At 56.6% G+C, this 14,532-nt stretch overlaps 2 protein-coding genes across 2 annotated transcripts in view; both read right to left on the bottom strand.

The window, feature by feature from the left end:
- VOLCADRAFT_89960 (uncharacterized protein) overlaps positions 1–8,234 on the bottom strand; it is a gene marked incomplete at both ends in the record, with an annotated part of 10,533 nt that extends 2,299 nt beyond the window's left edge. Inside the window, 12 exons of the mRNA XM_002949531.1 lie at positions 33–344; positions 814–1,068; positions 1,285–1,938; positions 2,199–2,382; positions 2,853–3,418; positions 3,628–3,784; positions 4,036–4,326; positions 4,480–4,846; positions 5,066–5,237; positions 5,518–6,597; positions 6,847–7,261; positions 8,170–8,234. Of these exons, the coding sequence (XP_002949577.1) occupies positions 33–344; positions 814–1,068; positions 1,285–1,938; positions 2,199–2,382; positions 2,853–3,418; positions 3,628–3,784; positions 4,036–4,326; positions 4,480–4,846; positions 5,066–5,237; positions 5,518–6,597; positions 6,847–7,261; positions 8,170–8,234 (4,518 nt within the window). The remainder of the gene's footprint in view (positions 1–32; positions 345–813; positions 1,069–1,284; positions 1,939–2,198; positions 2,383–2,852; positions 3,419–3,627; positions 3,785–4,035; positions 4,327–4,479; positions 4,847–5,065; positions 5,238–5,517; positions 6,598–6,846; positions 7,262–8,169) is intronic.
- Positions 8,235–10,536: 2,302 nt separating this feature from the next.
- Positions 10,537–14,419, bottom strand: bip1 (luminal binding protein Bip1). The gene is made up of 8 exons (XM_002949530.1): positions 14,290–14,419; positions 13,942–14,209; positions 13,247–13,850; positions 12,958–13,077; positions 12,574–12,766; positions 11,919–12,091; positions 11,286–11,721; positions 10,537–11,152 (listed from the first exon to the last, which is right to left on the bottom strand). The coding sequence occupies exons 1-8, from the start codon at positions 14,321–14,323 to the stop codon at positions 11,019–11,021; spliced, it is 1,962 nt and encodes a 653-aa protein (XP_002949576.1). The 5' UTR covers positions 14,324–14,419; the 3' UTR covers positions 10,537–11,018.
- Positions 14,420–14,532: the final 113 nt, after the last annotated feature.

Here is a 14,532-nt window from a genome sequence, read left to right as displayed (position 1 = left end):
ATATGCGACGGTGGCGCTGAGACACCCTCCACCTCCGGCACCGCGCTGCCGCGGGTCCGAGCCCCCGGCGCCCGGCTGCCACCGCCGGCGCTGTACGCCCCCACCGCCGCGGCGAGCCGCCGCCGGCAGCTGACGTCCAGTGCCGCAGTGATGACACCGCAGCCCAGCGTCCAAGCCATGGCGTAGGCGACCTCAGAGACGCCCTCCGGCGCCAGGCGCAGCTTCACACGGTGGCTGCGGTACAACAGCCCAGTGGCGAGGCCCTCCAACGCCCGAAGCGGTAGCACGATGGGCGCCCGCATGCGCTCAAAGTAGGCGGGTATCAAGCCCTCCAGGAGCACGTCCTGCGCGTTTCACAGAGAGTGAGGGTGAGAGTGAGAGTGTGGGCAACAAGTGAGCCGAACCAGCCGGGACCCCGGGACGAAGGAGGCCGAGAGACGTACCGCCAAAGGGACTAGCGGTGCGGACTAGCGGTGTCAGGAGCGGAACCGTAGGTATTGGTTTGGCGTTTAGGGTTGGCGGACGAGTACGGGCTACATACACGGTGCATGGAGACCTTTCCGGTCGGCGAACAGCAGCATGGTACCCCACATCCCCGCATGGTTAACCCCCAGGGAGCTCTGAGCTGCACCCCCACGCCACCCCCCCCTCAGCGGTGGTGTATGACGGAGGCCGAGCTGCCCGGGGAGCCAAGGGCGCGGTGCTTCAGACCAAATGACGGCCCCAGCCACCAGCGGCAAACCAACCTTGCGTCCATAACGCCACAACCACACACGCACCACCCCAATCGGAACAACCCACGCTGTCACTCACCATCCCACCCGACAGGTAATTGGAAGCTGAAGCAGGATAAGGCAACATGCCGATCGCAGGCAGCAATTTGGCGAGCGACCGCGTGACCGTAACGGCGACCCACAGAGGCTCCCGCAGTCGCAGCCAGGCGCTATAATCCGCGCACAAAAGCGCGGCAGAGATTACATGCGGGAAGCAGAACAGCACCATGCCCCCCATCTCGTGTCCGCGCAGCTCCTTCATCATACGACCCGCCACTGCCAGCACCGTGCTGAACTGCACAGGGAGCCGAACAGCGCACACGGCAGATAGGGCACTGTGAGCCACGAACATCAGGCAAGGAAACAAGGCGGCAGGCGACGTCCGCTAGAATCAGGAAGACATTAAGGAGAGACACATAAAAAAAACCCCAAAGTTGACTCACACGCGGCAACTGGTAAATATTAACCGATATTCCCTTCCCTCGCCACCTCAGCGCCAGCCCAGCCTCACCTGGTAAACCAGGTATCCGCAACACCACAGCACGTATTCGGCGCCAACTGCCCGCACGTACGCCGCCTCTGCGTGCCGGTCACCCACAAAGGGCGCTGTCATTAGGTGAGCCACCCCGAGCAGCGCCTCCGTGACAGTCGACGCCACGGCAAAGGCTGGGTGAGGGGGGCGCGCGTCGCGGCGGACGCTGGCGACACTGCCGCTCGCGGCTTCCACCTCATCTCCGGTGTTGCACCCCATGAGCGCCGTACTGCTGGCCGTAGTGCTCGTCCCAGCTGCAGTGCTAGCATCGAACGGCGGCGTGTAAGCTGCCTGCGCCGGTGCCGCCGAGGTAAGGGCCCTCTGCGGGTTCCCCGGCGGGGCCCCGGAAGGCGCCGGCGCAACCGCCAACGCAGTTACCGCTGGAGCAGATGCTTCGTGGGTGTTCCATGTCTCTCCCACCAGATGCACGTGCCCAAAGGCCCGTGCACAGTCCACGGGTCGCATCCCATACGAGTCGACAGCCGAGGCCCACAGCTCGCAGGCGGCCTGGTACTCCCTGAGAATGCGCTCCGCCAGACGTCCCCCGTCTGCCAGCGAGGCAGCCAGATGCAGGGGCGTCACGCCGCTGCTGCCGATGGCGCCCTTCGCGGTGTCCTCCTCCGAGCTCGCAGCCTGTGGCACGTTACCGCGTTACACGGTAAAGTGAAGACGTTAGAAAGCGGTCGGGAAGGAAGACGTACAGGGGACGTTTATGTCTCGCAACCCCACGCTGGTAATTAATTGCACATAGAGCGGAGGCACTGGAGCCTGTCCCCTCCCTGTAGTAGCGCAACGCAGGACTCCCAGATCTCCGTTTCGCGGGGTAGGGTACCCGTGCCTTGCCGCCCTACCACTAGTCCGGTCCTCGCTCTTCCCCCCAACCCGGCACCCACCTGCCAGTTGAAGGGGGTGCCATGCTGCTCGCCCAGCTGCACCACCAGCTGCACCATTTCCCCGCGCCCTGACCGTACGGCGCGGTGTAGCAGCGTCAGGCCGTCGCTGCAGCGGCGCAGCACCTCGGCCCAGGGGATTCCGGCGGAAAGCATCTGCCCCACCAGCATCCCGGCGGTGTGGCTCCTGTGGGATTGGGGAACAGGTTATCGGGAAGGGAGGAAGCAGGCATGCAGTGCACGTGACCACGGGGCTACGACGGCAGGAGCGGGCTACGGGCTAGGTCCTAATAGATTATGCCAGGTAAGATTTTGGACTCCAGGTTATGAGGTGTAATATACGTAGCCTAGTCGGTGAAGTAGTGGACGTGACGCTACCTCGTGAAGCTGCATTGTGCGGCGCACCGGATACGTGACCTGGCACCGCTACACGCAAGTGCCTCGCCACCGGAGGCGGAACAAGGCCGTCAACGTGCGACTTCATCACTTAAGGGAAACGCGCCGAGGGGTCCCCTCCAACATGAATTCAATCGTCGCGCGAGCTGCGAGTAATAAATTGAATCCGATGGCGTACCAATAAAATGTACCAACAAAACACCTAGTTGGCATACGCTTCCCAACCCTCATGCGGCGCAAACAGCCCCGCCGGCGACCCACCAGCCCCGGTCCACAGCAAACTCCAGCAGCGACACACCAATGCCAGCCATGTGCGCCCGATAATTCTCTGCGCTGTACAGCACAGCAAGCCCAGGGCGTAAGTCCAGCGCGCCGGCCGTTCGAGCATTCCCCGCTTCCACTGCCTCGGCTCCAAAGCCGCCGGGCCCCCTAGCCCCGCCGCAGCCGGTCTCTCCACCGCTCCCCGCTGCCACCAGCCCCTCCTCCCCGCTGCGGCGGCGGCTGTTACCGTTGCTTCCAGACGTGGTGAGACCTAGGACCTCCAGGTAGTCCAGCCAAAGGCCAAGGTCGCTGTGCAGCTCGTCCCAGCCGAACGCATCTGCGTCGCAGTCGGAGCCAGAAGCGCTACCTCCTCCCTCCCTGCCGGCATTGGAGTCCAGGTCATGTAGCGCCAGGGGCATCACACACGCCGAGTCACCGTGGTCGGCAGGCATGGGTCCGGCGGATGGAGGCGAGCTCGAGGGTGCAAGTAGGGACGCCAGCTCCTCAGCTAGGTGCGCATCCTCCGTCACAATCACTGGCCGCCAGTTGGAAAGCAGCTTGCCCACCTGCAGAAGCAGCTCAAGTGGTCAAATTAACGGAGGCGCGGGCACTCTACAGCATTGTTGACCATCCAACATGCTTTGCGCTATTGCACCCTTCCCATGGCTCGTCACGATGCCTTCGATCCCTCTGAATGCACCGCACGCCGTGCTGGGTTTGTCAGAAACGCAGGCGCCATATGCAATATGAGGCTCGGTATCGCCGTACATCTTACCCTGCACTCCAAAATAACGAGCCCGTTCCTGGGCAACCCATCCGGCTCCAGCTCCAGCTCGTAGGTGGCCAGGCCGGCCTGGTCGCCAGACTCGCAGCGGCCGGCATCCCCTGCACCCCCCGACACAGACAGCCTCCGTGCGACCACAGGGAGGTACCTGCCAAAGCAGGGCCGCACCGGGGCCGGGGGAAGGGGGTGGGGAAAGAGGTAAGGTTATAGCACCGCTCGGGCTGCCTTGAGCTTCAAACAATCGAAACACAGCAGACGCTCGGTGCGCTGTGTGCCACTTAACGCTACCTGAGCCTCCTGTTCAGCCCTCCACGCCCTCTCCCTATATTTCCCCGACCTCAATCCACCTCCATGTAAAGGCTGACCCCGCCCCACCCAAGACCCTAGGCCCAACCGCACCTGCCACGACACCTCGCAGAATAGACAGGCGCGTTCGCGCCATCTGCATTGGACACCGTAACCTGTACAACGGCACTGCCCGCCCCTGCCGGCCCACCCGGCCCCGTGCCGCCGTTTTGTCTTAGCCCCGCGTCTCCGTTTGCCGTCAGAACCGCGGCTGATGACGCATGACGAACCAAGATGCAGGAAGGTCGAACTTGTGTAATTCGTGGCAGTTGCGAGGGCCTTATGCCCCCCACTCTCTCTGGCACCCACTGGCGGAGTGTGTGGTCCCACCGACTGATCCAGACCCTGAGGTTGAAACAGGGGCACGCACCAGGGGCCAGCTGGGTAAGGGGCGTAGCTGGGTGGGTAACCAAAACATTAAACAAGACGGGAAGGAGTCTAAAGTGTGGGGTGGCCCCAAGCGTGCGCCTAGGCCACCGCGGCCCAGTCGCGCCCCACCTGCCGCACGCCTGCGTGAGCACCTCCGCACCCGGCGGGGGCTGCAGGTGCAGGGCCTCGATCCAGGAGGCCGGCTCGGCGTCGCCCAGCAGCCCCGACAGCACTGCCGCTTCCAGCGCGCCGTGCGGGTCGGACTCTTCCTCGCTGCCACTGCCGCCGCCTCCAATGAGCCCAACCTGGCCCAGCAGGTCGAGGTGACCGGGCTGCAGCTGACCGTGCTGGGGCGCCTGCTGCTGCAATGGCAGCTGGAGCTGCGCCTCGGTCGTCGAGGATGTTTCGAAGTGCGGACCCGCACGAGGCGGGTGCTGTCGGGCGTGACGACGGCGGCTCTGCCCCGCCTGGAAATCGGTGGCGCTATCAAATGCAGCTGCGAGGATGGGAAGGTGTGCGGGAACGAAACATCTCAATCAGCGCGACTTGAGGTTAACTGCCAGGTCCTGCACTCGCCCTAAAGCGTTACAAAGCCAAGCTGCCCCGTCCCGCGCTGGATCAACAGGCCCAAAAGCGCTAAGGCCCCCTGGCGGACCCCCATACGCAGCCGACGACGTTTACACCGTTCACACAGCCAGGCTTGCGCCCAAGTCACCTTGCGGCACAATGTCGAAGACCAGCTCAATGCACCCCGCCCTGACGGAAACCCCGACAGCCATACAGTCCAGTCCCTCAGATAGCGCCAGGTTGAGACGCTCCAGAAAGTTGCCGGGCAGCTGCTCGGGCTCAGCCCATGGGATTTTCATGTGAACACGCTGAAGGGGCGCCTGCGGGTTATTGTTGTTGTTGTGTTTGTTGTTGTTAGACTTGATTAAGCGGGTGCCAGACAGAGACGTTCTCCTCAAGTGAGTCTAGGGAACGCGAACGGACCGAGGGCGAGGGATAGACGGAGAGAGAGTTTTCCCCCGGGTGACACGATATCCCAGTCATCTCTCCACGTGCTCCTTGCCAGCTCAGCTCAGCTCAGCTCCCACGCCCCAATCCTTTTTCCATCCCCTCCCATGTCTTTTGCCATCCCCTCACAGCCGCGGAAGCCACTTGACTCACCCGGGACTGGTAGCGCCGGAAGCGGCGGCTGCGCGCAGAGATGTGGTTGATGGCGTTCATCGAAACTCCCACACCCACAGCTGCTGGGGCCTCAAACTCCCGGTCTTCCACAATCGTCAGTTTGCTCAGCCCCGTGGGCTGTTTCAGGCTGAAGGCGCCGGCAGGCGGAAACGTGCCTGACGGCGGCGTAGCAACTACAGCGGCGCGACTAGGGGGCGATGTATACGAGGTGTAAGGCGTGGCCGGAGTGACGGCTGGGCCCTTCGCCAACCCAGATGACGCCGCCGCATCCTTTCCCGCATGAATCATCCCCAATACCGTCGCAGTCGTGACGATCCCCGTGTCCCGACCATGGGCTAGCTGAGTGGCCCTGGCGACGAGTCTGGGCCGTACGTCCACCAGCTGCTGATCCGGCAGACCCTGTTTCAGCTGTTGCGGCTGCTGTTGCCAGCCTTTTTCCAGCACCACTTGGTGCGGCAGCGTAGGAGCAGTCTCAGGTCGACCGGCGCACGGGGTGGCCTGGCGAGAGGCCTGCACCACGCCCGCGGCGGCGGCGTGGCTACCGCTGCCGGCAGCGCTTCCCGCCTCCGAGGGCGCCGCAGAGGAGCCTACTGAGGCCGAGGACGCCGTAAAGCTATTGGAGCAGGTGCTGCCACTGCAGCCCGACAGCGAAGTACTCAACAGCCGGCGTACCGCCGCAGTCAGATGCAAGTCCGCCAGCGCAGGGCCCCCAGCATGAGTACCGCTGCTGCTCTGTTTCAACCCCTGGTACCATCCTCCACACCGACAAGGCCACCGGCCACAGCGCGACGGCCACAATTGCAGTCTAGCGGATGCTGCCATCGCCAAGTCGCAAGTGCGGCGCAGCGCGGCGCGGACCTCCCGCGCGTTTGTCGGGTGCTGCAGCAGTGTTGCGCAGACGGCCAGGGCAGCGCAGAAGTACGTGTGTGCCATCACCCATGTCGGGTTGAAGGGGGCCGGCAGCCCGGCGGCCGACAACCTTGGAGTAACCATTGAGCAGATGGCGATGGAGAGCACACAGTGCGTCGCAAGTACGGCGATGCCCGGCCATAGCGAGTACTGCGGCCCGGGAAGGGTTGTGGAAAGCATATCATGTGGAAATGGGCATCAGCTTTTTATATCATGACGTTGCACTAAGGACACGCCAAGGCAGTGAGCCGTGGTATGACCCTTGCACGAACGGTTAACTAGGTGACCCAAGCAACGATAACACCCTTTTAATGGATGCCCACGGCGAAATGTGCATAGTTTTGGCCCGCTCTTCACTTCGACCCCATCCATTAACATGTCTACCCTTTTCGACCTCACATTGTACACTATTTGTTGCCAAATAGTGATTGCGCCTTCAATCGGCAGGTAGGTGTTGAAGTAGCTGTTTGGGCGCTCATCCGGAGAGGCCAGGAACGCGGCCAGGGTGACGACCTTTGGCAGCAGCCCCACAAGCAGCATGCAAACGCGCCGGACCCAGGTCATGTACAGCCTCCGGGGCATCAACAGCAGTGCAAACAGCTGTGCCAGGATTGCTGTTGTGACCATTGGCACCCAGAGCTCGCACAGGGGAAGCCGAAATGCAGCCAGGAATGTGCCATCCATCCGCGCAACCAGGAAGATGATGCGCGAAGCCGTTGGTGCATCACAGGGGTAGGCATCCAGCGGGCCCCGGGTGAAGGAGCCTGCACCAGGGCCGACGACGCTGGCCGCGGCACCATCGGCAGCAGCTGAGCTCCGGGAGAGGCAGCCGGCATCCATGAGGCGGCGGCAGTGGTGGATGAAAAGGAGGAGCTGGGACAGTATCATGATAAAGTCGGAGAAAAGGAGCCGGCGGGTTTGGGGCGACAGAGGACTGCCCCGCTGGTACTTGTGGCAAGCCACAGCGTCCACAGTGCAGGCGGATTGCTTGGGCGGCGGGTTGACCCACATCGAGCCAGCCATGCCGAGGGCGCCACAGGACGCTATCGCTGCTTGGTGTGTGAGGAGGACAAATGGGCGGGGGAGAACATAGCGAATGCAGCACTTTGATGGGTTGACCTGGGTGCGTGTGGGCGGAAGATGGCCGCCATGGCCGTAATACGCATGCGGATGTAACGACTTCGGCATGCTCGAAAACGAGACCGAGTGACTGCGCCACAAAAGCTCAAGTGTAAACATTGTTGCCAAATGGGCGCTTCGGAAACGCTTGAACAGCCAAAAAAACAAAAAAACACTAACATGAGGCTTCTGAAAGGATAGACGGGAATAGGAACACGCATGCAGGTTGAGAAGCCTATAGAGGAACCGTGACGAAGTTTCCTCATAAAAGGCAAAAATTGGTGCAACATATTCATGTCCTGCCCAATAAAACACCAAGCTTCAAGGCATGTAAAGATGTACCTTTAAAGCCACGATATGTCTGGTTTCCCAGACACGCCTGGGGGGTTGTCGTCTTTGGCCGTCCCCAAAATGTCCAGAGCCAGAGTCCACGATCTGGCGAAAGCTCAAGCACATGAGTGGGCCCCATTTACGAGCCAGACCGCTGAGATGGTGTATCCGGCAGCGACACCAGAGGCGACATCACGAATGGGGCCTGTTCAACGTAGAAAGGCAGATAACTCGAGGCAAGGGTTGAGAAAAATGGGATGTCACACTGCTCACGACTTCAACAGGAGAAGCTCCATGAGACTTGGGCTGTGTGGTTGCTTGATGTAGCTGTAGACCATAAGAAGCACAACATCCTAAGCATGCACCTTCAACGTAAATGATACAGCCTCGCGCTCGCAGGAAGCCAAATGCACTTGCACCAGGGCATCAAGGGCTAGGCAACATGCTAAAGCATACGAAAAAACGTGACACTATTTTGTTAGGTGTATAATTTTAGGATGTCGAAACGTCCACCGATAGGAGCCTCTCAACTTTCACTATGAACTTCACTGACCTCGTACTCCTAGTCGTACAGACTTCCCTTAAAGGAGAAGGACTCAGCTAGGTGTCCTAGTCTGCGCGTCTTTAAACACGGCTTAATTGGACACGCATCATCTTATATTGAGGGTAATAATGGTGGCCGACGCACAACCTGTCTGACTAAGCTGCGCGGCATGACCCAACTCTTCCTTGTGGCCCGCGTTTCGTGTCTCATTTACCTTGACTGAATCAGGGCACTTATCCACACCAGTTTATTGTCTTCCATGGAACCGCAAACTGATGTGTGTGCTTGAGTACGTTGATCGGCAGTGCCGTACAACGGAATTGGTATGCATTCCCAAGTATAGCCGAAGGTCTACAGCCGGGAGCCCGGGAGGCTACGATTCGAATATTAGGTCACTGCATAGCATCTCACACTTAGAACACACAGCCAGCAAATATGTTAAGAAAGGGTTTGTTAGACGCCACGCCAGCAATCCATTATACGTATTGCTAATGGATGGTTTGCTAGATGCGAATCTAGGTCATCAGTTTGTGATGGAGATGGTGGTACCCGTGCACATCAAAGATTTTTCGTTCGACACGTAATGGCTCCTGCAGCTCTCCAAGGCGAGCCGGTGCCATCCAGCCAAGTAACAAGGACCCCTCACCTAACGCCAGATTTAAGACTTAGAAACACTGGATTCTCATTTGTGAGGAGGCTGGTTCTTGGATGATGCAAATGTAAGTATTGACTTTGTCGTAAGTGTTGTCGTACTGCTCTGTTCTATTTGTTTCAGTCATGGTTCATCATCGTGTTGTAACCTTAGGTAGTCCTTTGTTCTCGTTGTCATAATCGTGTTATGTTTTATAAGTACTAACCTATCGCATGGATGGTTTGGAGAAGCCACAAATCATTCAGACCCACAACAATAAAATGGTAACAATCAAAAGCAGATGACCGGAGATAACGACCATATGCAGCAGATCGCCCAACAGATTGTGCAGCACAAAACTGCGGCAAACCTTACTGGGCATGTGGAGGTGATCAACACACGACATACAGCTTTAGAGCAGCATTGAGACGCCCATGCCCTAAACCGTTCAAATTTATGGCTGCCGACGATGGCGCCAAAAATTATTGCGCGCTGAATTTTTTCTACGCATCCTGCGATGCCGGTGGTCACTGCATTAATACACACTTGCAGGTAGCGTGACAATACTCAATCAAAATTCGCCATGCAGCTGTCAACCCCACCTAGATGTTGAGTCTGGGCATGATCGACGCTTCGACTCCAGCGAAGACAGGTTCAGGCGCGACACTTGACAGACTTAACATCTTGGCTGGGGTTAGCAGCTGCGCAACGATTGTTGTAGTAGTAATCTTGCGCTACCTGCAGGTGCAGCGACCACCCGCATCGCAGGTCGCATAAAAAAGAATTTTCATATAATCGCACTTAGCAGCTGCTCCAGAATCGCGTTGATTTCTGGCTTGTCGGCCAGATGAATTTTAACGCGTAATAGGTCCTCATAATTTTGGCGTCAACGTCGCGGACCTAAGCCACCAAAAAGACTTTACGGTTAACGGCATCGATGCTGCTCCAAATCTGTATACCGTTTGTTTATCGCCTCCACATCTCCAGTGTTGAGGTTTGCCGCTGTGTGGTGAGGTTCTGATGCTGCACGATGTGTTGTGCAATCTGCTGCATCTGGCCGTTATCTCTGGCCATCTGCCCTACATCGTGGTTACTATCATTGTTAATGTTATTGCTTTTCTGATTGATTTGGAGGTTCTTCAAACTGTCCTCCACGATTACATACTGCCCGGTCGACCTGCTCGAGCAGCTCTTCCAGTACCGATACACCCTTGCACGGTCACGTGTCGAGGTATGGAAGTCGCAGGAGAATGACAGGACATGTTTCAGAACTTCAGCTAAAACGTGTTTCACTGTCGCCTACATTCGTAGTTTTAGTTGCTCAAGCTGCCGATTTTGAACGTCATTTGGGCGAGCATGCTTACATAGCAAAACAATCAGCGATGTTATTTCATAAGTTCAGTTCGGTTTAGTTCGGCTGTTACCCATCACAGACCAGTCTATGTCAAACACCTGTGGGCAAAATGAGGACCTATTTTGCATGGTGTTTTCTATGAGAGTGAAACGTTTCCGGTTTAATGAAACGCGCTGAACGGACGCACGCGTTTTATTGGAACCGTACATTGCGGCAGCAGGACCTGATTCCAGTCGAAACTCAACAACTTGCACGACATTGCTTTTACAATGCCCTACGGCAAAACTGCAACGTGCGGTAAATACCTGATACCACGACAGCCTGCCAGCAAGGTGGTTGTGTCCAGGTAGACGCACGCAGCCATTCCTCCAGCATTTCTCTCATTCGTTAAAATGTTCCAGACTTTTCGCCCCCCCCTCTCACGGTCGCTCTAACTGACCTAGTCCGCTGTAGGCCATAGCCGGATCGATACCCTGCTAGTAAATGCCGTTCAGCTGTCCGAAAGCCTACCTAAAGTCACTACATCGAGATGTCACACGAGAAAACATGTCATCGGTCTTTCCTCAACAGTTCTGAGGACAAAATTCATATGCTTAGAGCTCATCATGGTCACCCAAGTCGTCTGAGTCGTCTCCACTTGGCCCACCGCCCGATTTGTAAATCTGAGCGATGATGGGGTTGCACACATCCTCGACCTCCTTCAACTTCTCCTTGTAATCCTCGGGATCTGCGAGCACCATTGCATCCGAAGTTAGGTCAAAGCATACCGACCGAAAGACTTTGATTGATGGCCAAGTTGCCGTGACATGCAAGCCAAAGTACATGCTACGACATCCCCATCACAGCCAGATTGGACTCACCAGCGTCAGAGTTCTCGTCAAGCCACTCCAAGGCCTCCTTCACCGCCGACAGGACCTTCTCCTTATCGTCCTCATCAATCTTGTCCTTCAGCTTATCCTCCACAGTACTCTTCATGTTGTAACAGTAGGTCTCCAACTGGTTCCGAGCATCTATCTTTGCTTTGACAGCCTTGTCTTGCTCGGCAAACTCTTCAGCCTCCCTCACCATGCGCTCGATGTCATCCTGGCTTAGGCGACCCTTCTCCGCAGTGATGGTAATTTTCTCCTTCTTGCCGGTGCCCTTGTCCTCCGCAGCGACATTGAGGATACCGTTGGCATCCACCTCGAACGTGACCTCAATCTGGGGGGTGCCGCGGGGTGCTGGCGGAATGCCGTTTAGGTCGAACTGGCCCAGCTTGTGGTTGTCCTTGGTCATGGCACGCTCACCCTCGAACACCTGCAGTGAAAAGCAGACAAGACAGGATGCGTACATGTTACAGCATGGAAGATCCACAAAACCCCATAAAGCAAATTCCCAACGCGATCATAATTATGGGCACGAGGAGGAAGGAACATGCCCTTACATACATATACCATACTAAACACGTGGGTATATATAAGCCAGCCAAGATATCAGAAAGGAGCCTCATCTACCTGAATGGAGACGGTCGTCTGCTGGTCCTGGTACGTAGTAAACGTCTGAGACTTCTTCGTAGGGATGACAGTGTTGCGGGGAATCAGCTTAGTCATCACGCCGCCAACAGTCTCAATACCAAGAGAGAGCGGGGCCACATCCAGCAGAAGAATGTCCTTAACCTCATCACCACCTGCGAAGTAAATCATGGATTAAATCAAGATTCAGCCCCCGATTTACCTCTCCCCTTGCTTGATTGAGACCATCATTTTTTCAGCGGGATTGCCCCTTGTTCTGTTGCCGCAGCGGCAACGTGAACCGTGAAAAAGGCCATACATGTTAGGTCTCACTGTTTGGTCACCCTCTTTTTATCCACGTGCATAAGGTCACCCTCTTTTTATCCACGTGCATAAGGCTTTCTTCTTTCCCAAAAGGGACTTAACTTAATATTATAAACCACGTGCATGACGCTTTGGTCAAATCAGTAAAGCTGAGGCGTCATCTGTGACATACGAAGAAATCGCGACGCTATCAGAAAATCAGCCAACCCTGTTGCCCATACAAAAGCCTTCGACAGCGCATACAAAAGCCTTCGACAGCGCATACCACAAACACCTTCGAGCATCCCTCTCCAATTATGAGACAACGCCTAGCGAACCTTAAAACCCTACCTACCTTCGCCTCCCAGAATGCCACCCTGGACGGCAGCACCGTATGCAACGGCCTCATCAGGGTTAACACCCTTGTTAGGCTCCTTGCCCTCGAAGAACTCCTTAAGAAGCTCCTGGACCTTCGGGATACGGGTTGAACCACCCACCAAGACAATCTCATCGATGTCGGACTTCTTCAGGTTAGCATCATCCATAGCCTGCAACAGGATTTTCCATGAAATGACACAGTTAGGAAACTTACTGAAATAGAGTAACCCCATCAGCATCCACCCCGGCTACAGCCCCCCATCACAATTCCTGGTTCCGACAAAACTCTTACAATTGAGATGACTCCACGTCCCAGGTGATTATTTCATATTCATCTATCTACGCAATCCCCATTCCATACCTTCTTAACCGGGCCCATGGTCTTCTTGAAGAGGTCCATGTTGAGCTCCTCGAAGCGGGCACGAGTCAGCGGCTCAGATAGATCGACACCCTCGTATAGGGCCTCGATCTCCACACGAACCTGCGAACGACAAAGGACAGACACAAGAAAATAGGTATCTATTCACTCCGTCAGTCCTGACCCCCCCAAATCCCATTGCAAGCTTGCACACATCGTCTGGCCAGCACATGGCACAGCATGCGGTACCCCAGATAAGATCGGGAAGTCCGTACACCCGACGCACCCCTACCTGATGCTGGCTAGAAAGGGCACGCTTGGCACGCTCTGCCTCGCGGCGCAGCTTCTGGAGGGCCCGAGCGTCGCCGCTGATGTCCTTCTTGTACTTCTTCTTAATGAGCTTGATGAAGTACTCCATGACACGCTGGTCGAAATCCTCGCCTCCAAGGTGGGTGTCGCCGTTGGTGGAAATGACCTCGAAAACACCGTTGTCGATGGTGAGAATTGACACATCGAAAGTACCGCCGCCCAGATCAAACACCAGAATATTCTTCTCGCCACCCTTCTTGTCAAGGCCATAGGCAATTGCGGCAGCCGTCGGCTCATTGATGATGCGAACCACATTCAGGCCAGAAATTGTCCCAGCATCCTTAGTAGCCTGGCGCTGAGCATCGTTGAAGTACGCTGGAACAGTGACGACGGCGTGCTTAACAGTCTTGCCAAGGTATGCTTCGGCAGTCTCCTTCATCTTCTGGAGAATCATAGCGGAGATCTCCTCTGGACTAAACACACGCGTCTCGCCGTTGACATCCACGGACACGTAAGGCTTGCCACTCTTATCAACGATGTCATACGAGACGAGCTTCTTGTCCCGCTGCACCTCCTTGTCCTCAAACCTGCGCAGGTATCGTTGAAGAAGTGTGAGAAATCCAACTGTTACCACAGGTTCAGACGCTTGGCCTAGCAACAAGGAAGTCAACGACTTACCTACGACCAATTAGGCGCTTTACATCGTAGATGGTGCGCTTGGGGTTCACTGTTGCCTGGTTCTTTGCAGCGTCGCCGATCAAGCGCTCACTATCCGTAAAGGCGACATATGAAGGCGTAATTCGGTTACCCTGGTCATTAGCAATGATCTCCACACGACCATTCTTGTAGACGCCGACGCAAGAGTAGGTGGTGCCCAAGTCGATGCCGATAACAGTCCCGAGCTTCTCTTCAGAAGCCCAAACACGGTAAGACACACATGCCAGCGCTGCACAAAAGATTATACGAGGCAAATTTGGCTCAGTGACTTCTGATCTGGAACAGCGAACGGGGCTCAGAGCGACTCACCAAGCAGTAAGACTGCTGCCTTCCACTGCGCCATGGTGAAGGCACTATCTGTATCACCTTTCTACGTCTAACGTCTGCAATAACAATAGCACTTCTTGAAATAGACTTTACATGAACATGCGGTGCTTATGAAACGACGGGCACCCAGTGGCGCGGGAATGGAGACACCATGTCCTTTACATGTAATTCCATGTAAGAAGGTTTCCGTACGATGACCCGGTGTCTTCGACGGGACACGTTGAA

This window comes from Volvox carteri (genome assembly GCF_000143455.1).
Source record: "Volvox carteri f. nagariensis unplaced genomic scaffold VOLCAscaffold_15, whole genome shotgun sequence".
Taxonomy (NCBI): Eukaryota; Viridiplantae; Chlorophyta; class Chlorophyceae; order Chlamydomonadales; family Volvocaceae; genus Volvox; species Volvox carteri.
The sequence above is the reverse complement of the archived record's forward strand: the minus strand, read 5'-3'. Positions and strand labels throughout refer to the sequence as shown.